The following is a 23,140-nucleotide window of genomic DNA, read 5'->3' on the forward strand; positions in this document are numbered from 1 at the left end:
ACTAAACAGAAGTAACAGTCCCAACAGGAAAAAGAGGTGACAGAGTCCAACACTAAACAGAGGTGACAGAGTCCAGCACTAAACAGAAGTGACAGAGTCCAGCACTAAACAGAAGTGACAGTCCCAACAGGAAACAGGTGACAGAGTCAAACACTAAACAGAGGTGACAGAGTCCGACACTAAACAGAGGTGACAGAGTCAAACACTAAACAGAGGTGACAGAGTCAAACACGAAACAGGTGACAGAGTCCGACACTAAACAGAAGTGACAGAGTCGAAAACTAAACAGAGGTGATGGTCCAGCAGGAAACAGAGGTGACAGAGTCCAACAGGAAACAGTGGTGACAGAGTCCAACCCTAAACAGAGGTGACAGAGTTCAACAAGAAACAGAGGTGACAGAGTCCGACAGTAAACAGTGGTGACAGAGTCCAACACGAAACAGTGGTGACAGAGTCCAACACGAAACAGTGGTGACAGAGTCCGACACGAAACAGTGGTGACAGAGTCCGACACTAAACAGAGGTGACAGAGTCCGACACTAAACAGAGGTGACAGAGTCCGACACTAAACAGAAGTGACAGAGTCCAACAGGAAACAGAGGTGACAGAGTCCGACGCTGAACAGAGGTGACAGAGTCCGGCGCTAAACAGACGTGACAGAGTCCGACGCTAAACAGACGTGACAGAGTCCGACGCTAAACAGAGGTGACAGAGTCCGACGCTAAACAGAGGTGACAGAGTCCAGCACTAAACAGAGGTGACAGAGTCCAGCACTAAACAGAGGTGACAGAGTCCGACACTAAACAGAGGTGACAGAGTCCGACACTAAACAGAGGTGACAGAGTCCCACCGTAAACAGATGTGACAGAGTCCGACACTAAAAAGAGGTGACAGAGACCAGCACTAAACAGAAGTGACAGTCCAACAGGAAACAGAGGTGACAGAGTCCAGCACTAAACAGAAGTGACAGTCCCAACAGGAAACAGAGGTGACAGAGTCCGACACTAAACAGAGGTGACAGAGTCCGACACTAAACAGAGGTGACAGAGTCCGACACTAAACAGAAGTGACAGAGTTCAACAGGAAACCGAGGTGACAGAGTTCAACAGGAAACCGGGGTGACGGAGTCGAAAACTAAACAGAGGTGACAGAGTCTGACACTAAACAGAGGTGACAGTCCAACAGGAAACAGAGGTGACAGAGGCCAACACTGAACACAGGTGACAGTGTGACACGAAACAGAGGTGACAGAGTTGAACACTAAACAGGGGTGACAGAGTCCGACACTAAACAGAAGTGACAGAGTCCAGCACTAAACAGAGGTGACAGTCCAACAGGAAACAGAGGTGACAGAGTCCGACACTAAACAGTGGTGACAGAGTCCAGCACTAAACAGAAGTGACAGTCCCAATAGGAAACAGAGGTGACAGAGTCCGACAATACACCGAGGTGACAGAGTCCGACACTAAACCGAGGTGACAGAGTCCGACACTAAACAGAGATGACAAGAGTTCAACCGGAAGCCGAGGTGACAGAGTCCAATGCAAAACAGAACTGACAGAGTCTGACACTAAACAGAGGTGACAGAGTCCGATACTAAACAGAGGTGACAGAGTCCCACCCTAAACAGATGTGACAGAGTCCGACACTAAACAGAGGTGACAGAGTCCAGCACTAAACAGAAGTGACAGTCCCAACAGGAAACAGAGGTGACAGAGTCCGACACGAAACAGAAGTGACAGTCTCAACAGGAAACAGAGGTGACAGAGTCCGACACTAAACAGTGGTGACAGAGTCCAGCACTAAACAGAAGTGACAGTCCCAATAGGAAACAGAGGTGACAGAGTCCGACACTAAACAGAGGTGACAGAGTCTGACACTAAACAGAAGTGACAGAGTTCAACAGGAAACCGAGGTGACAGAGTTAAACAGGAAACCGGGGTGACGGAGTCGAAACTAAACAGAGGTGACAGAGTCTGACACTAAACAGAGGTGACAGTCCAACAGGAAACAGAGGTGACAGAGGCCAACACTGAACACAGGTGACAGTGTGACACGAAACAGAGGTGACAGAGTTGAACACTAAACAGAGATGACAGAGTTCAACATGAAACCGAGGTGACAGAGTCATACACTAAACCGAGGGGACAGAGTCGGACACTAAACCGAGGGGACAGAGTTGGACACTAAACCGAGGGGACAGAGTCGGACACTCAACCGAGGGGACAGAGTCGGACACTCAACCGAGGGGACAGAGTCCGACACTAAACCGAGGGGACAGAGTCCGACACTAAACAGAGGTGACAGAGTTCAACGGGAAAGAGACGTGACAGAGTCGAACACTAAACAGACACTAAACAGAGGTGACAGAGTCCAACACTAAACAGAGGTGACAGAGTCAAACACTAAACAGAGGTGACAGAGTCCGACACTAAACAGAAGTGACAGAGTCCAGCACTAAACAGAGGTGACAGTCCAACAGGAAACAGAGGTGACAGAGTTCAACAGGAAACAGAGGTGACAGAGTTCAACAGGAAACAGAGGTGACAGAGTCTGACACTAAACTGAGGTGACAGAGTTCAACAGGAAACCGAGGTGACAGTCCAACAGGAAACAGAGGTGACAGAGTTCAACAGGAAACAGAGGTGACAGAGTTCAACAGGAAACAGAGGTGACAGAGTCTGACACTAAACTGAGGTGACAGAGTTCAACAGGAAACCGAGGTGACAGAGTCAAACACTAAACAGAGGTGATAGAGTCAATACTAAACAGAGGTGACAGAGTTCAACAGGAAACAGAGGTGACAGAGTTCAACAGGAAACAGAGGTGACAGAGTCCGACACTAAACAGAGGTGACAGAGTTCAACAGGAAACAGAGGTGACAGAGTTCAATGGGAAACAGTGGTGACAGAGTCCGACACTAAACAGAGGTGACAGAGTTCAACAGGAAACCGAGGTGACAGAGTTCAACAGGAAACCGGGGTGACGGAGTCGAAAACTAAACAGAGGTGACAGAGTCTGACACTAAACAGAGGTGACAGTCCAACAGGAAACAGAGGTGACAGAGGCCAACACTGAACACAGGTGACAGTGTGACACGAAACAGAGGTGACAGAGTTGAACACTAAACCGAGGGGACAGAGTCGGACATTAAACCGAGGGGACAGAGTCGGACACTCAACCGAGGGGACAGAGTCGGACACTCAACCGAGGGGACAGAGTCCGACACTAAACCGAGGGGACAGAGTCCGACACTAAATAGAGGTGACAGAGTTCAACGGGAAACAGACGTGACAGAGTCGAACACTAAACAGACACTAAACAGAGGTGACAGAGTCAAACAATAAACAGAGGTGACAGAGTCAAACACTAAACAGAGGTGACAGAGTCCAGCACTAAACAGAGGTGACAGTCCAACAGGAAACAGAGGTGACAGAGTCCGACACTAAACAGAGCTGACAGAGTTCAACAGGAAACCGAGGTGACAGAGTTCAACAGGAAACCGAGGTGACGGAGTCGAAAACTAAACAGAGATGACAGAGTCTGACACTAAACAGAAGTGACAGAGTCCAGCACTAAACAGAAGTGACAGTCCCAACAGGAAACAGAGGTGACAGAGGCCAACACTGAACACAGGTGACAGTGTGACACGAAACAGAGGTGACAGAGTCGAACACTAAACAGAGGTGACAGAGTTCAACAGGAAACCGGGTTGACAGAGTCATACACTAAACCGAGGGAACAGAGTCCGACACTAAACCGAGGGGACAGAGTCCGACACTCAACCAAGGGGACAGAGTCCGACACTAAACCGAGGGGACAGAGTCCGACACTAAACAGAGGTGACAGAGTCCGACATTAAACAGAGGTGACAGAGTCCGACACTAAACAGAGGTGACAGAGTTCAACAGGAAACAGAGGTGACAGAGTCTGACACTAAACAGGTGACAGAGTTCAACATGAAACAGAAGTGACAGAGTCCGACAGTGGTGACAGAGTCCGACACGAAACAGTGGTGACAGAGTCCGACACGAAACAGTGGTGACAGAGTCCGACACTAAACAGAGGTGGCAGAGTTCAACAGGAAACAGAGGTAACAGAGTCTGACACTAAACAGAGGTGACGGAGACCTGACACTAAACAGAGGTGACAGAGTTCAACAGGAAACAGAGGTGACAGAGCCTGACACTAAACAGAGGTGACAGAGTTCAACATGAAACAGTAGTGACAGAGTCCGACAGTAAACAGTGGTGACAGAGTCCAACACGAAACAGTGGTGACAGAGTCCAACACTAAACAGAGGTGGCAGAGTTCAACAGGAAACAGAGGTGACAGAGTCTGACACTAAACAGAGGTGACGGAGACCCGACACTAAACAGAGGTGACAGAGTCCGACAGGAAACAGAATTCAGCAGGAAACAGAGGTGACAGAGTCCGACACTAAACAGAGGTGACAGAGTTCAACAGGAAACAGAGGTGACAGAGTCTGACAGTGGTGACAGAGTCCAACACGAAACAGTGGTGACAGAGTCCGACACGAAACAGTGGTGACAGAGTCCGACACTAAACAGAGGTGGCAGAGTTCAACAGGAAACAGAGGTGACAGAGTCTGACACTAAACAGAGGTGACGGAGACCTGACACTAAACAGAGGTGACAGAGTTCAACAGGAAACAGAGGTGACAGAGCCTGACACTAAACAGAGGTGACAGAGTTCAACAGGAAACAGAGGTGACAGAGCCTGACACTAAACAGAGGTGACAGAGTTCAACAGGAAACAGAGGTGACAGAGCCTGACACTAAACAGAGGTGACAGAGTTCAACATGAAACAGTAGTGACAGAGTCCGACAGTAAACAGTGGTGACAGAGTCCAACACGAAACAGTGGTGACAGAGTCCGACACTAAACAGAGGTGGCAGAGTTCAACAGGAAACAGAGGTGACAGAGTCTGACACTAAACAGAGGTGACGGAGACCCGACACTAAACAGAGGTGACAGAGTCCGACAGGAAACAGAATTCAGCAGGAAACAGAGGTGACAGAGTCAGACACTAAACAGAGGTGACAGAGTCTGACACTAAACAGAGGTGACGGAGCCCCGACACTAAACAGAGGTGACAGAGTCCGACAGGAAACAGAATTCAGCAGGAAACAGAGGTGACAGAGTCAGACACTAAACAGTGGTGACCGAGTCTGACACTAAACAGAGGTGACGGAGCCCCGACACTAAACAGAGGTGACAGAGTCCGACAGGAAACAGAATTCAGCAGGAAACAGAGGTGACAGAGTCAGACGCTAAACAGAGGTGACGGAGCCCCGACACTAAACAGAGGTGACAGAGTCCGACACTAAACAGAGGTGACGGAAAAAGGACAGTAAAAACGTGTAAGATAAACATCCAATGACCTAACGTTTGGCTCAATGCACTGAGGTTGCCATGGTAACTTTCAGTACCTGCGATGAGCGGCTTCAGTGTGCTGGTAACTGGCTTCCCTTTGCCAATCGGAGCATTGACGAAGTCCAGAAAATCGGCCTCGGGGTTACAGCTGTACAAATTGGCTGCTTTGCATGTGTCAATCACAGAGCCCCCACCCACCGCCAGGAAGCTGTCAAAGTTGTACTTCTTAGCAAAGGCAATAGCGTTTTTAAAGCTAAGAGGAAAAAACATGATGCTTTAAAAATGGTTCCTGCATGCTGAGTGGAATCTTTATGTCTTTGCAGTGAAGGCCCTGTCACACCTTGCCGATTCAGCCTGCATATGCCAACTGTATTAAATCTCTGGCACACGTCTAATAAATTAATGCAGCTGTCACACCTTGATGGTTAAAAAAAGAGAAGCAAAACCCGCACACCGGTATAGAGCTCCCAAAATATTTTAATTTACTAAAAAAAAACAAACGCAACACTTCCACCGTGAGGTCTTCTTTAGTCAATTAAAAGCGTGGTGATCACAGACAGCGACGGCGCTTTAAATGTTTAAACAGTGCATTAATCAGGTGTGACCACCCTGATCGATCGATCAGGTTGTCTGATGATCACACCACAGCGACAGCTTTAAACGTTCACAGTGCTTCTGTGTGATCAGAGCGTGACACCAGCATCCTCTGAGAAACGCACCTGCAGCAGGAAAAACTACAGAGGGATTTGCTTTAAAATGCTGTGTTTACAGCCACGAATTAAAGTATTTTCAGAGGTCATTTTCAAAAATCGGGAGCTTTATGTGGATTCATGTCCGTCTGTGATGGTGAATTGGACTGAAATGAACAAGTCAGATTTACTCCATGTGTGAATGAAACAGTCTGTCTGCATGAGGATGCAGCTTTCAGCCAATCAGTGGACAGCACTGATGGATGTATTTAGACTTATGAGTAAATTGCAAGAAACATCTGCCAACAATCACATAACTTACCTACAACCAGTGGTGGGCACAGTTCTGCTAACCGCTAATTATCAAAGCTAATGTTTTCATTATTGGATTAGCTTTTCAGATAACTTTGAAAGCCATTAATCAATCAATCAATCAATCAATTTTTTTTATATAGCGCCAAATCACAACAAACAGTTGCCCCAAGGCGCTTTATATTGTAAGGCAAGGCCATACAATAATTATGTAAAACCCCAACGGTCAAAACGACCCCCTGTGAGCAAGCACTTGGCTACAGTGGGAAGGAAAAACTCCCTTTTAACAGGAAGAAACCTCCAGCAGAACCAGGCTCAGGGAGGGGCAGTCCTCTGCTGGGACTGGTTGGGGCTGAGGGAGAGAACCAAGAAAAAGACATGCTGTGGAGGGGAGCAGAGATCAATCACTAATGATTAAATGCAGAGTGGTGCATACAGAGCAAAAAGAGAAAGAAACAGTGCATCATGGGAACCCCCCAGCAGTCTACGTCTATAGCAGCATAACTAAGGGATGGTTCAGGGTCACCTGATCCAGCCCTAACTATAAGCTTTAGCAAAAAGGAAAGTTTTAAGCCTAATCTTAAAAGTAGAGAGGGTGTCTGTCTCCCTGATCTGAATTGGGAGCTGGTTCCACAGGAGAGGAGCCTGAAAGCTGAAGGCTCTGCCTCCCATTCTACTCTTACAAACCCTAGGAACTACAAGTAAGCCTGCAGTCTGAGAGCGAAGCGCTCTATTGGGGTGATATGGTACTACGAGGTCCCTAAGATAAAATGGGACCTGATTATTCAAAACCTTATAAGTAAGAAGAAGAATTTTAAATTCTATTCTAGAATTAACAGGAAGCCAATGAAGAGAGGCCAATATGGGTGAGATATGCTCTCTCCTTCTAGTCCCCGTCAGTACTCTAGCTGCAGCATTTTGAATTGACTGAAGGCTTTTTAGGGAACTTTTAGGACAACCTGATAATAATGAATTACAATAGTCCAGCCTAGAGGAAATAAATGCATGAATTAGTTTTTCAGCATCACTCTGAGACAAGACCTTTCTGATTTTAGAGATATTGCGTAAATGCAAAAAAGCAGTCCTACATATTTGTTTAATATGCGCTTTGAATGACATATCCTGATCAAAAATGACTCCAAGATTTCTCACAGTATTACTAGAGGTCAGGGTAATGCCATCCAGAGTAAGGATCTGGTTAGACACCATGTTTCTAAGATGTGTGGGGCCAAGTACAATAACTTCAGTTTTATCTGAGTTTAAAAGCAGGAAATTAGAGGTCATCCATGTCTTTATGTCTGTAAGACAATCCTGCAGTTTAGCTAATTGGTGTGTATCCTCTGGCTTCATGGATAGATAAAGCTGGGTATCATCTGCGTAACAATGAAAATTTAAGCAATACCGTCTAATAATACTGCCTAAGGGAAGCATGTATAAAGTGAATAAAATTGGTCCTAGCACAGAACCTTGTGGAACTCCATAATTAACCTTAGTCTGTGAAGAAGATTCCCCATTTACATGAACAAATTGTAATCTATTAGACAAATATGATTCAAACCACCGCAGCGCAGTGCCTTTAATACCTATGGCATGCTCTAATCTCTGTAATAAAATTTTATGGTCAACAGTATCAAAAGCAGCACTGAGGTCTAACAGAACAAGCACAGAGATGAGTCCACTGTCCGAGGCCATAAGAAGATCATTTGTAACCTTCACTAATGCTGTTTCTGTACTATGATGAATTCTAAAACCTGACTGAAACTCTTCAAATAGACCATTCCTCTGCAGATGATCAGTTAGCTGTTTTACAACTACCCTTTCAAGAATTTTTGAGAGAAAAGGAAGGTTGGAGATTGGCCTATAATTAGCTAAGATAGCTGGGTCAAGTGATGGCTTTTTAAGTAATGGTTTAATTACTGCCACCTTAAAAGCCTGTGGTACATAGCCAACTAACAAAGATAGATTGATCATATTTAAGATCGAAGCATTAAATAATGGTAGGGCTTCCTTGAGCAGCCTGGTAGGAATGGGGTCTAATAAACATGTTGATGGTTTGGATGAAGTAACTAATGAAAATAACTCAGACAGAACAATCGGAGAGAAAGAGTCTAACCAAATACCAGCATCACTGAAAGCAGCCAAAGATAACGATACGTCTTTGGGATGGTTATGAGTAATTTTTTCTCTAATAGTTAAAATTTTGTTAGCAAAGAAAGTCATGAAGTCATTACTAGTTAAAGTTAATGGAATACTCAGCTCAATAGAGCTCTGACTCTTTGTCAGCCTGGCTACAGTGCTGAAAAGAAACCTGGGGTTGTTCTTATTTTCTTCAATTAGTGATGAGTAGAAAGATGTCCTAGCTTTACGGAGGGCTTTTTTATAGAGCAACAGACTCTTTTTCCAGGCTAAGTGAAGATCTTCTAAATTAGTGAGACGCCATTTCCTCTCCAACTTACGGGTTATCTGCTTTAAGCTACGAGTTTGTGAGTTATACCACGGAGTCAGACACTTCTGATTTAAAGCTCTCTTTTTCAGAGGAGCTACAGCATCCAAAGTTGTCTTCAATGAGGATGTAAAACTATTGACGAGATACTCTATCTCACTTACAGAGTTTAGGTAGCTACTCTGCACTGTGTTGGTATATGACATTAGAGAACATAAAGAAGGAATCATATCCTTAAACCTAGTTACAGCGCTTTCTGAAAGACTTCTAGTGTAATGAAACTTATTCCCCACTGCAGGGTAGTCCATCAGAGTAAATGTAAATGTTATTAAGAAATGATCAGACAGAAGGGAGTTTTCAGGGAATACTGTTAAGTCTTCTATTTCCATACCATAAGTCAGAACAAGATCTAAGATATGATTAAAGTGGTGGGTGGACTCATTTACTTTTTGAGCAAAGCCAATAGAGTCTAATAATAGATTAAATGCAGTGTTGAGGCTGTCATTCTCAGCATCTGTGTGGATGTTAAAATCGCCCACTATAATTATCTTATCTGAGCTAAGCACTAAGTCAGACAAAAGGTCTGAAAATTCACAGAGAAACTCACAGTAACGACCAGGTGGACGATAGATAATAACAAATAAAACTGGTTTTTGGGACTTCCAATTTGGATGGACAAGACTAAGAGTCAAGCTTTCAAATGAATTAAAGCTGTCTGGGTTTTTGATTAATTAATAAGCTGGAATGGAAGATTGCTGCTAATCCTCCGCCCCGGCCCGTGCTACGAGCATTCTGACAGTTAGTGTGACTCGGGGGTGTTGACTCATTTAAACTAACATATTCATCCTGCTGTAACCAGGTTTCTGTAAGGCAGAATAAATCAATATGTTGATCAATTATTATATCATTTACCAACAGGGACTTAGAAGAGAGAGACCTAATGTTTAATAGACCACATTTAACTGTTTTAGTCTGTGGTGCAGTTGAAGGTGCTATATTATTTTTTCTTTTTGAATTTTTATGCTTAAATAGATTTTTACTGGTTATTGGTGGTCTGGGAGCAGGCACCGTCTCTACGGGGATGGGGTAATGAGGGGATGGCAGGGGGAGAGAAGCTGCAGAGAGGTGTGTAAGACTACAACTCTGCTTCCTGGTCCCAACCCTGGATAGTCACGGTTTGGAGGATTTAAGAAAATTGGCCAGATTTCTAGAAATTAGCGGACTATTGATAATTTTTAGACCGATAACATGTTTTTTACAGGAATGGTTTAACAGTTAAAAACATTTGTGAAATCTAAAATTAAAGCTTTAAAGAAAGAAAACAAAAAGGATAATTTTTTTCTTTACACCATACAGACTCACTGGGATATCACGCATGTCATCTACAGGCATACAGTGTTGACTTATGGTTAAAATGGTTTAAACAAATTAATTCCAGACAAGTTATTTAAATTAACGTCACGTCTGACATTTTATAAAGTGAAAATATCAGCTATATGTTTTAGTTTTAAAGTAATGCACTAATTTTGAAGGTTTTAGCAACAGACACATAACCGCAGTGCATTATGGGTAAATGAGTTTCCCTGACATGAGTGGTTGGTCGGTATAACACAATTTACTGAAACGTGTCCTGTGGTGGGTTTTACAAATACAGTGGGGAAAATAAGTATTTGACCCCCTGTCAGTTTTGCAGGTTTTCCCACCTACAAAGAATGTTGAGGTCTGTAATTTTTATCGTAGGTTCACTTCAACTGTGAGAGACAGAATCTAAAAAAATCCAGTAAATCACATTGTATGATTTTTAAATAATTAATTTGCATTTTATTGCATAAAATAAGTATTTGACCCCCTAGAAAAACAGAGCTTAACAACTGGTACAGAAACATTTGTCTGCCATTACAGAGGTCAGACGTTTCCTGTAGTTCTTGACCAAGTATTCACACACTGCAACAGGGATTTTGGTCCACTTCTCCATACAGATCTTCTCCAAATCTTTCAGGTTTGGAGTTTCAGCTCCCTCCAAAGATTTTCTATTGAGTTCAGGTCTGGAGACTGGCCAGGCCACTCCAGGACCTTGAAATGCTTCTTACGGAGCCCCTCCTTAGTTGCCCTGGCTGTGTGTTTGGGGTCATTGTCATGCTGGAAGACCCAGCCATGACCCATCTTCAATGCTCTTACTGAGGGAAGGAGGTTGTTTGCCAAAATCTCTCAATACATGACCCCATCCATCCTCCCTTCAATACGGTGCAGTCGTCCTGTCCCCTTTGCAGAAGAGCACCCCCAGAGTATGATGTTTCCATGTTTGGGGTTGTTCTCATCCTCTAAACATGGTAAGTGGAGTTGATTCCAAAAAGCTCTATTCTGGTCTCATCTGACCACATGACCTTCTCCCATGCCTCCTCTGGATCATCCAGATGGTCACTGGTGAACTTCAAACGGGCCTGGACATGTGCTGGCTTGAGCAGGGGGACCTTGCTGCCCTGCAGGATTTTAAACCATGACAGCATCATGTGTTACTAATGTAATCTTTGTGACTGTGGTCCCAGCTCTCTTCAGGTCATTGACCAGGTCCTCCTGTGTAGTTCTGAGCTTTCTCAGAATCATCCTTACCCCACAAAGTGAGATCTTGCATTGAATCCCAGACCGAGGGAGATTGACAGTCATCTTGTGTTTCTTCCACTTTCTAATAAATAATCAGAACAGTTGTTGTCTTCTACCAAGCTGCTTGCCTGTTGTCCTGTAGTCCATCCCAGCCTTGTGCAGGTCTACAGTTTTGTCCTGAAAATTCTTTTTGTTAAGTGAATTCAGCACCTCTAGCGAATATGTTGGTATTTATACTGTTATAAACATTGCCATCTACTTGAGATATCCCATAATCGTTTTCGCCAGAGAGTTGCTGCAGTTGAAACAGCACATAGAATCCACATGATGACAATTGTAAATGAACATTATAAAACCAAAATGTACATTTTTTATGCTTTTCATCACGTTACTAAGAGGCTGCATGCATGAGACCCTGAAAACTTGTAACAACTCTCTGGCGCGCAAAGGATTATGGGATATCCCGAATGGGGTGAATAATACCATGAACACTGCCATCTACTGGTCAAATTTGCTAAAACAAATATTCCAAATAATTGTGTCTGCTACATTTAATCTGCGTGGAATTTAATAAACACAACCCGAATTTCAGACATCTTATATTGGCCAGTTTACTTACGCGCTGGAGTGGAACTCTGCGGCTCTCTGAACTTTTTACCATAGACATACATTGTGTGTGTGGGAGTGGTATTTGCTCTTCAGTTCCAAATTCAAGTAATTATTTGTTGGAATTTCATTATATTTCTGTTGTGTTGGGACCTTAGTGTGGCCTTCAACTATTCAGAGGGTTTGGTGTGTGTTGGTGTTTACAAATAAGTGTGCTTTTGTGAAATATGCCATTTTTTCATTTGTAAAAAAAAAAGGCATTTACAAAAACCAAAAGTTTTTAAGTTGTGATTAGACAACCGTGTGATATAACTGGGGTCAAAATGCATAGAACACTGCCAGTGATGCCGGTAACGCGTTACTCTAATCTAACCACTTTTTTTTACTAACGAATAATCTAATGCATTAATCTTTCCAAATCAGTAATCAGATTAAAGTTACTTCTCCAAGTCACTGTGCGTTACTATTATTTTTGCATTGTTGGTCGATAGCACCATTAAACTTGGTCCGTGGGCAGGAGGTCGGGGTTCGACTGAACTGCCCACTTTAAGCGAGCTGTGAGCTTTTCATCTGCAGTTTTCTGCAACAGCTACGACTTGTCCTCACCTCTTAAAGCGCGGTGACAACAGCACACCTGCACTGAGCTTTACAAAGACATTTTTATGCTTTTTTTTTTCTCCATTATTTAGAATTCTGAGCTGAGCCGCTCCGTATCTGCTCGTTAAAAACAGCTGATCCTCCGTGACGCGTCAACAATTAACACTATTTTCCACTCAAATGCACCTAAACTCTCTTTCTGAGGACCACATAAAATAAAATTTTCTTACCTGTAAATCTGGTCCTGTTTTCTGCATAAATAAATGTTATCCATTCTTTGTGCTCAAACGCCAAAGCAGGGGCGAATCCACATGAAATGGGGGCGTGGGGCAAGGATGTGCCCCCCCACCACCACCCCTAGATTAAAGGCCCAGTTTTGAAGCAGTTTTTTTACTACAATTACTAATACTATTTAAAATAATAATAATTTTGACAAGTAAAATATTTATAGGGAATTTAAATGTTAGAATTTAATAGTTACATTTATAAACAATGTAGGTTAGAAATTGCATGTTTTACTGTTACAGTGCTGTCAACAGTTAAATATGAGGTCAAGAAAGAAGTCCTTATTTTACTTTTTATAAAACAAGTATTTATTTTCACTGAAGTCAAGAAAGGGTGACTATAAAGTGAGTTTTGGCAAAACAGGTATCATTGTCATGTTGAGGTGGCAGAGGGTTGTTGTCAGCAGCTGAGGAAAGTAACTAAAAAAGTAACTAGTAATCTAACAGTTACTTTTACAATTGAGTAATCAGTAAAGTAGCTAAGTTACTTTTTCAAGGAGTAATCAGTAATCAGTAATTGGATTACTTTTTCAAAGTAACTGTGGCAACACTGCATACTGCTATCTACTGGCGTCCAGATGCTCGGTTTACCCATAATCCCTTTGGGCATCTGTGTTAGTGTTACAAAACTTCAGAATTAGTGCATTATTTAAAATTAAAAGATATGTGTTATATTTTAACTTTGTACAAATGAAAGAGCTGACATTAATGGAGTTATTCGATCCGGATTAATTTGATTTATAAATCAAAACCATAAGTCAAATCTGCTTTGCTTTTCAAGACCTCTGCCTCACGGCAGGACTGCTGCATGCTGTTAAGGATAATGACTTGGGTTTTTTTGTGGCAGTCTAGCGGCCAGGTCCCTTCTACTCAAGTAGAGTTGAGCTCTGTTCCTCTCAGCTGCTTTACTGCTGCAAAATAAATAGCAAACAAGAACTTCCAGCAGTGGGCAGGGCGCACAAAGACAGAAGTGCTGGCTCATTGTTTGTGTGTGATCATCTTTGATCTCAGTGTTGAAACTCAAAATCGGCTTGTTAATATTTGAGAATGTACTGGAGACAATACTGAAAGTTATCGGTTAGCTGTAGCTTCCGATAATTTTTTTGGTGGGTTATCGGTTTAGCTATATAAAAGATAACTTTTCAGTTAGCTGATTAGCTGCTATCAAAGCTAAATTTTTGGTTAGCTGTGCCCACCACTGCCTACAACTTATGTCCAGCATGTGCATGATGTATGAATCACACGCTGGCATGCGTTGAAAATTTTCAGCATGCTCAAAACTATTCAAGGACCTCAGCTTGTTAGGACATACATCAGCGAGCTTCAGCATGTTTCAATGTGCTCTTAACTTATAAAAAACTTACCCCTGATTTATTGGACTTATGACAGCGCTTTTTTTATATGGTTGGCATACGCTGCCTATATCATCAAGGTGCGACAGGGTCTTAAATAACTATAGTGTAAAAGGGGCAGAGCATTTACAATCAAGAGGAAGCAAAAACTTGCCTACTGTCAGTCGGCTCCACTCGAACATCATCATAAACTCTGTAAGTGACGCAGTTTTTCAGAAGAGACTCCAGAACGGCTTTGACAGGTGGGAGGTGGGACAAGTTCCTGTCTGTCATCAGGCAGACGTTCTGAACTCCGAGGTTCCGCAGGTCCTGCAGGAGACGATTGTTTACCAACAAACATAAAAAAATGCTGCAACTCCCACAGGAGCATTAGCAGTTTATTAGCATCCTGCTGTCATTCCCGCCACCACAAGAAGAAGCAACTCCAAAAACAGATGTGGTTACCATGCCGATCTCTCTGGTGACTCCTCCTCCATATCTGATGTTGGAACTTGCCATCTGATGGAGGAAAAAAAGGAGAGACATTTTAAAAAAATAATCTCCCCCAGAACATACAAGTTTGAGTAATGTTGTGCTAGCATTAGCGACAAGCTAATTTTCATCTGACTCAAATTTTTACACGTTACAAACAAAAACAAAGTTGTGTCCCTTATGTTTGTACTCTGGCGTCTTCGTGATTGTGCTGTTTCCCATGAGTCATCAATCAATCAATCAATCAATCAATCAATTTTTTTATATAGCGCCAAATCACAACAAACAGTTGCCCCAAGGCGCTTTATATTGTAAGGCAAGGCCATACAATAATTATGTAAAACCCCAACGGTCAAAACGACCCCCTGTGAGCAAGCACTTGGCTACAGTGGGAAGGAAAAACTCCCTTTTAACAGGAAGAAACCTCCAGCAGAACCAGGCTCAGGGAGGGGCAGTCTTCTGCTGGGACTGGTTGGGGCTGAGGGAAAGAACCAGGAAAAAGACATGCTATGGAGGGGAGCAGAGATATAACTCATGTCATGTGACTGCTCAGGTCTGTAACCGGTGCTGGAAGTTGATAAAAATTCAGTGAGGCGGTTTTTGTTGTTATCTAATAAAAACTAAACCACAGAAGAACGTTACTCGTTTTTTGTCCTGCAGAGGTCAGTGTTTCAGTGTGAACGTTTGCGACATTTAATCATCTCGAGCTGGAAACCTATGACTGATTGAGATTTTTATGGATTCATTATCAAAGTGATTTTTGAGGAAAGCAGAGTTTTATAAATACAGTAAAACCTACCTAAACCGTCATCGTATAAACCGGATATTCACACTCGCCAGACAAAAGCAGAAGTCCCAATGCTTTTGAATGGTTTTCCATCTAATAAAAACTGTATATCCTCCTGACTACCGGGACATATCCGTCCCATCCCATCGTAATGTATTTCCATTGCTGCCTTCACTGTAATATGGTGTTAAGTTTCACACATATCCCTGGGTGGGAAGAACCAAACCGCTTTAGATTAGAGCCCTCTGCTTGGCTGCGAACCCTGACGTGCACCTGCTACATGACGGACACTGCAAAGGGCTGTGATTGGTCACTTTTACTTTTTCACTCCTTCCTCTCCCATATTTTAAGTTTTTGCAGTGCGCCCATCAATTACATTTTGACAATGGATCAAATACATTTGGCAGAAAAGTCCGTTTGGCAGAAATGACAAACGGACCTAGTTACAGCGCTTTCAGAAAGCGCTATAACTAGGTTTAAGGATATGTTTCCTTCTTTATGTTCTCTAATGCCATATACCAACACAGTGCAGAGTAGCTACCTAAACTCTGTAAGTGAGATAGAGTATCTCGTCAATAGTTTTACATCCTCATTGAAGACAACTTTGGATGCTGTAGCTCCTCTGAAAAAGAGAGCTTTAAATCAGAAGTGCCTGGTATAACTCACAAACTCGCAGCTTAAAGCAGATAACCCGTAAGTTGGAGAGGAAATGGCGTCTCACTAATTTAGAAGATCTTCACTTAGCCTGGAAAAAGAGTCTGTTGCTCTATAAAAAAGCCCTCTGTAAAGCTAGGACATCTTTCTACTCATCACTAATTGAAGAAAATAAGAACAACCCCAGGTTTCTTTTCAGCACTGTAGCCAGGCTGACAAAGAGTCAGAGCTCTATTGAGCTGAGTATTCCTTTAACTTTAACTAGTAATGACTTCATGACTTTCTTTGCTAACAAAATTTTAACTATTAGAGAAAAAATTACTCATAACCATCCCAAAGACGTATCGTTATCTTTGGCTGCTTTCAGTGATGCTGGTATTTGGTTAGACTCTTTCTCTCCGATTGTTCTGTCTGAGTTATTTTCATTAGTTACTTCATCCAAACCATCAACATGTCTATTAGACCCCATTCCTACCAGGCTGCTCAAGGAAGCCCTACCATTATTTAATGCTTCGATCTTAAATATGATCAATCTGTCTTTATTAGTTGGCTATGTACCACAGGCTTTTAAGGTGGCAGTAATTAAACCATTACTTAAAAAGCCATCACTTGACCCAGCTATCTTAGCTAATTATAGGCCAATCTCCAACCTTCCTTTTCTCTCAAAAATTCTTGAAAGGGTAGTTGTAAAACAGCTAACTGATCATCTGCAGAGGAATGGTCTATTTGAAGAGTTTCAGTCAGGTTTTAGAATTCATCATAGTACAGAAACAGCATTAGTGAAGGTTACAAATGATCTTCTTATGGCCTCAGACAGTGGACTCATCTCTGTGCTTGTTCTGTTAGACCTCAGTGCTGCTTTTGATACTGTTGACCATAAAATTTTATTACAGAGATTAAAGCATGCCATAGGTATTAAAGGCACTGCGCTGCGGTGGTTTGAATCATATTTATCTAATAGATTACAATTTGTTCATGTAAATGGGGAATCTTCTTCACAGACTAAGGTTAATTATGTTATGTTAATTATGGAGTTCCACAAGGTTCTGTGCTAGGACCAATTTTATTCACTTTATACATGCTTCCCTTAGGCAGTATTATTAGACGGCATTGCTTAAATTTTCATTGTTACGCAGATGATACCCAGCTTTATCTATCCATGAAACCAGAGGACACACACCAATTAGCTAAACTGCAGGATTGTCTTACAGACATAAGGACATGGATGACCTCTAATTTCCTGCTTTTAAACTCAGATAAAACTGAATGTACTTGGCCCCACAAATCTTAGAAACATGGTGTCTAACCAGATCCTTACTCTGGATGGCATTACCCTGACCTCTAGTAATACTGTGAGAAATCTTGGAGTCATTTTTGATCAGGATATGTCATTCAAAGCGCATATTAAACAAATATGTAAGACTGCTTTTTTGCATTTACGCAATATCTCTAAAATCAGAAAGGTCTTGTCTCAGAGTGATGCTGAAAAACTAATTCATGCATTTATTTCCTCTAGGCTGGACTATTGTAATTCATCATTATCAGGTTGTCCTAAAAGTTCCCTGAAAAGCCTTCAGTTAATTCAAAATGCTGCAGCTAGAGTACTGACAGGGACTAGAAGGAGAGAGCATATCTCACCCATATTGGCCTCTCTTCATTGGCTTCCTGTTAATTCTAGAATAGAATTTAAAATTCTTCTTCTTACTTATAAGGTTTTGAATAATCAGGTCCCATCTTATCTTAGGGACCTCATAGTACCATATCACCCCAATAGAGCGCTTCGCTCTCAGACTGCAGGCTTACTTGTAGTTCCTAGGGTTTGTAAGAGTAGAATGGGAGGCAGAGCCTTCAGCTTTCAGGCTCCTCTCCTGTGGAACCAGCTCCCAATTCAGATCAGGGAGACAGACACCCTCTCTACTTTTAAGATTAGACTTAAAACTTTCCTTTTTGCTAAAGCTTATAGTTAGGGCTGGATCAGGTGACCCTGAACCATCCCTTAGTTATGCTGCTATAGACTTAGACTGCTGGGGGGTTCCCATGATACACTGAGTGTTTCTTTCTCTTTTTGCTCTGTATGCACCACTCTGCATTTAATCATTAGTGATCGATCTCTGCTCCCCTCCACAGCATGTCTTTTTCCTGGTTCTCTCCCTCAGCCCCAACCAGTCCCAGCAGAAGACTGCCCCTCCCTGAGCCTGGTTCTGCTGGAGGTTTCTTCCTGTTAAAAGGGAGTTTTTCCTTCCCACTGTCGCCAAGTGCTTGCTCACAGGGGGTCGTTTTGACCTTTGGGGTTTTTACGTAATTATTGTATGGCTTTTGCCTTACAATATAAAGCGCCTTGGGGCAACTGTTTGTTGTGATTTGGCGCTATATAAATAAAATTGAATTGAATTGAAATGTCCCACAATTCATGGAGGAAATTATACGTACTGTACCATTGGTTTGGAGGTTGATGATGGTATAAAGAAGTGGAGCTCGTTGAGGGACAATTTAATCCAAAAAAAGCTGCTGTTCTTGGGTAAATTGTATAAAGATGCGTTGGAGAAGTTTTAAGGGGTCATACGCACATCAACCTCATTGGATAAATCAGCTTTAAGGTACCACTCCACAGCGGGCTTAGAAAAAATGGATTTTGTCCATTTCATACATACGAGGTCTGTCCAAAAAGTAACGGACCTTTTTATTTTTTCAAAAACTATATGGATTTGAATCACGTGTGATTGCATCAGCCAAGCTTGAACCTTCGTGCGCATGCGTGAGTTTTTTCACACCTGTCGGTTGCGTCATTCGCCTATGGGCAGGATTTGAGTGAGCACTGGTCCACCCCCCTCGTCAGATTTTCATTGTCAGGGAAATGTCTGAATGATTTGGAGCTTTGCTGCATCAAATTTTTCCAGAAACTGTGAGAGACAGCCAGGTGGACACCGTTCGCTAAATTCAGATGGCTTTCAGGGACGATTTTATGGGGATCACACAGATTGAGGAGTGTTACAGCCGGTTTAAAGACCGCCCACAGCGACTGAGAGCGCGCCGCTTTCCGAGCGGCGATCGACAGGCTCAAACGACCAGATCATTTCCAAACTGAACACTGTGTTGATCCGGAACGTCGTCTGACTACCACAGAAATGGCAGAAGACGTGGACATCAAGACTTTTTTGGCACATTCCACTGTTACAGGAGTTTTTGTCATGGAAAGAGGAGTGGAGGAATGCGCCACCGTGCAGCGAATGGCGCTGGACAAAACCACAGGAATTCACGCGTCGGGACGGAGCCGCATGGCGCAAAGCAATGCCATGATGAAGCCCCACAGGACATGTTGTGGCATGTCCAGCTAATCCACAATTTCTCGGATAGTCACACGACTGAAAAGCCACCGAAAGCCGTCTGAAAGCTGTCCTGTGAGACCAACACGGAGGTGGTTTTGTGCCGCACCATTCGCGGCACGGTGGCGCATTCCTCCGCTCCTCTTTCCATGACAAAAACTCCTGTAACAGTGGAATGTGCCGAAAAAGTCTTGATGTCCACGTCTTCTGCCATTTCTGTGGTAGTCAGACGACATCCCGGATCAACACAGCATTCAGTTTGGAAATGATCTGGTCGTTTGAGCCTGTCAATCGCCGCTCGGAACGCGGCACGCTCTCAGTCGCTGTGGGCGGTCTTTAAACTGGCTGTAACACTCCTCAATCTGTGTGATACTCATAAAATCTTCCCTGAAAGCCACCTGAATCTTCCGAATGGTGTCCACCTGGAGGTGTCTCACAGTTTCTGGAAAAGTTTGATGCAGCAAAGCTCCAAATCATTCAGACATTTCCCTGACAATGAAAATCCGACGGGAGGGGTGGACCACTGCTCACTCAAAGCCTGCCCACAGGCGAATGACGCAACCGACAGGCGTGAAAAAACTCACGCATGCGCACGAAGGTTCAAGCTTGGCTGATGCAATCACGTGTGATTCAAATCCATATAGTTTTTGAAAAAAACAAAAAGGTCCGTTACTTTTTGGACAGACCTCGTATAACGGCCAAAATTCACTGGTTAAACTGAATCCATTACGTGAGAGTTTTACTGTGTTAAAGATAAACTAGCCTGTTGTCTGTGGGGATCCATGGATTCTAGAGTGGGTTGTGTTTATAAAATAGGTAGCTGACATTTTTCAAGAGTGGTAATAAATTGTGCAAAGTTTCTATAATGAGTTGGAATGGTGTGTGAGTCTGGAATGTTTTTAGAACTTAAGACCTCAACAGTTTTTAGAAGAGGAGCTCAACCCTTTTATTCCCTGTGAATTATGTAACTTTTTAATGTTAATCGCCATCGAATGTGAGCATTTGCCCACTCAAGTCAGTTATGACGATGAACTGCAGTCAGGTTGAGACCCCAGTGAGGACGACGAGCTTGCAAAGGAGCTTCACTGAGACGGTTTCTGACAGTTTGTGCAGAAATTCTTTGGTTCTGCAAACCGATTGTTGCAGCAGCTATCTGGGTGGATGATCTCAGACCATCTTGGAGGTGAACATGCTGGGTGTGGAGGTCCTGGGCTGGTGTGGTTACACGTGGTCTGCGGTTGTGAGACTGGCTGGATGTACTGCCACATTCTCTGAAACGCCTTTGGAGACAGTTTATGGTGGAGAAATGAACATTCAATACACAGGCAACTTTCTGGCTCTGGTGGACATTCCTGCTGTCAGCATGCCAACTGAACTCTCCCTCAATACTTGCGACATCTGTGGCATTGTGCTGTGTGATAACACTGAACATTTCAGAGTGGTCTTTTTTATGCTGCCTAATCAGAGCGGGTCACAGCCTCAACTTTATCTAAAGTCTGTTAGTGAAGCTTAGGGCTAGTGGCCGGTGATCACCTTAGTATTTCTTTTGTTTGTATTGTTGCTTAATGCTGACAAATTACACTGTATTTGTTGAACTTACTAAATAAAATCACTCACGGAAGCTTTAATGTGTAGATCATTTACCACCCCCTGCTGGAATGGCGTGTGAGTCCAGAATGTAATTATCAACAACTATTGTTAGAAAATATCTGTTGTTTCTCCAAAAAAATTAGTCCTATCAATGTTCTGATTTGGTGCCATTCATCCTTGACCAAAAATATATACTCAACAAAAATATAAACGCAACACTTTTGGTTTTGCTCCCATTTTGTATGAGATGAACTCAAAGATCTAAAACTTTTTCCACATACACAATATTACCATTTCCCTCAAATATTGTTCAGAAACCAGTTGAAATCTGTGATAGTGAGCTCTCCACAGTGTGTCCATGATCAAAGTTACACACAGACACACATGCAGAGGCCACTTGGCTTTTAACATGTAGATGAAAGTTTGTGAGCATTACCTCAAAGGCGTAGTCAGTTTTAGGCACAGCGCATGCCGCCACTCCGACACCTGCAGCAAAAAGCAGCGACAACATACGAGGAAATCCCACAAAAACAAACAACTACACAATGTCTGATTCTTACCTCTGTGGGCGGGGCCAGCGTGGGCTGGACATCTGCACCTGAGAAACATAAACAAACCATAAGACCTGCTAACCTCATCTTTGTCCATGTCATGTCACCAAAGGGGAGGGGCTGTTGTGTTGTCTAACTTCTGGTAGCCCCGCCCCAGTCTCCACCCACAGGTGGAAAAGGTCCATGAAAACTCTACTGAAGAGAAACAAACTATTAAACTAACAAACTAAATCCGCATCCTGGACCCACTTCCATCGTCGCTCACAGCCGGCCGCGTGGCTTCTGATGTGCCGGAGTGGTCCATGTCATATGGTAAGGTTCTGTACTCTTGTCTTGACACAACACACCAGCCACAGTAGTGATCGGATATTTAGCTGTGATCTGGGTCTCTGTGTGTGGATGGTCGCGTTTGTGGCCGTCACCACAGTTCGGTTTTTGGGTGCTCTTACACTTGGGTGCTTAACACTAAGGTGTTCTAGATTAGGGTATGGATGCTCACTAATCAGACAACAGACTGTTGCTGTCACTGTTCATGTGTGGTTGTTTGTCCTGGTAGGTCGTATGGTTGGGGCCCCGTCTCCTCGGTGTCTCACGTCACAGTTATTGTCTTCACCACTTGTCTTTCGTTCTTGTCTGTCTTCGTGTTGTTTTGGTGGTCGGTCCCTCCTGATAGAAGTTGTCGGTTGACTTTGAGTAGGATGTTGTAGGCTGTTCGGGAAGGACGGATGGGGGTCACACACACACCACATTCACTCATGCACTACATACCTTCTGTCTTGCAAGAATAAATTGCATATATGTGTATTAATGTTCATAAATGGTTCTGCCAGTGTGGCATTTACCATTTACTATATATGCAGACAGGGGGGAAAGAAAAAAGAAAAAAAAGAAAAAAAAAAGAGAAACAAGCAGTACGCTACAAACATATGTTGGTAGCGTACTGCTTGTGCTCGAGCTAACGGCTAGCATTTGATTCATCACAAAGAGCTGGGAATTGATCCCACAACCCTTTGGTTAGAAGAGACAAACTCCATCCACCATGGAGCAAATATCTGTGAGGTTAAAATTAAACTAACGACTCAGACCAGGGCCCAGACAAACACGACCGGAACACCTGTGCAGCAGAATTCAACAACATAGGTACATGCTAATTACAGCTAACTAACCTAGCAAACTAGCACTATGACAATCTGTTTTCTGAAGCTCAACTGTCAAAAACTGGATTGCGGCTAAGATCATTCTGGCCCCTTTTTTAACTCTGCCAACTAAAAACAGGTGCTGTACCTGAGGGTGGCACATTGCTCTGAATCTACATGGAGCTCTGACATCATCACTGGAACAGCAGGGCGAAGGTCTCACAGACTGGGGCGGGTCTAAAACCTGTGGAGGAGGTCCTACAGAATGGGGGTGGGTCTAACAGCTGTGGAAGAGGTCTCACAGACTGGGGGCGGGTCTAAAACCTGTGGAGGAGGTCCTACAGAAT

At 43.2% G+C, this 23,140-nt stretch overlaps 1 protein-coding gene across 1 annotated transcript in view; it reads right to left on the minus strand.

Annotated features, from left to right (window-relative positions):
- Nucleotides 1-23,140, minus strand: part of adhfe1 (alcohol dehydrogenase iron containing 1) — a 62,031-nt gene that overhangs the window by 37,598 nt on the left and 1,293 nt on the right. The window contains exons 2-6 of the mRNA XM_034183698.1: nt 21,667-21,704; nt 21,543-21,592; nt 14,726-14,779; nt 14,436-14,590; nt 5,454-5,650 (exon numbers count right to left, since the gene is read on the minus strand). Of these exons, the coding sequence (XP_034039589.1) occupies nt 5,454-5,650; nt 14,436-14,590; nt 14,726-14,779; nt 21,543-21,592; nt 21,667-21,704 (494 nt within the window). The remainder of the gene's footprint in view (nt 1-5,453; nt 5,651-14,435; nt 14,591-14,725; nt 14,780-21,542; nt 21,593-21,666; nt 21,705-23,140) is intronic.

Source organism: Thalassophryne amazonica, chromosome 12, assembly GCF_902500255.1.
Source record: "Thalassophryne amazonica chromosome 12, fThaAma1.1, whole genome shotgun sequence".
Lineage (NCBI taxonomy): Eukaryota > Metazoa > Chordata > Actinopteri > Batrachoidiformes > Batrachoididae > Thalassophryne > Thalassophryne amazonica.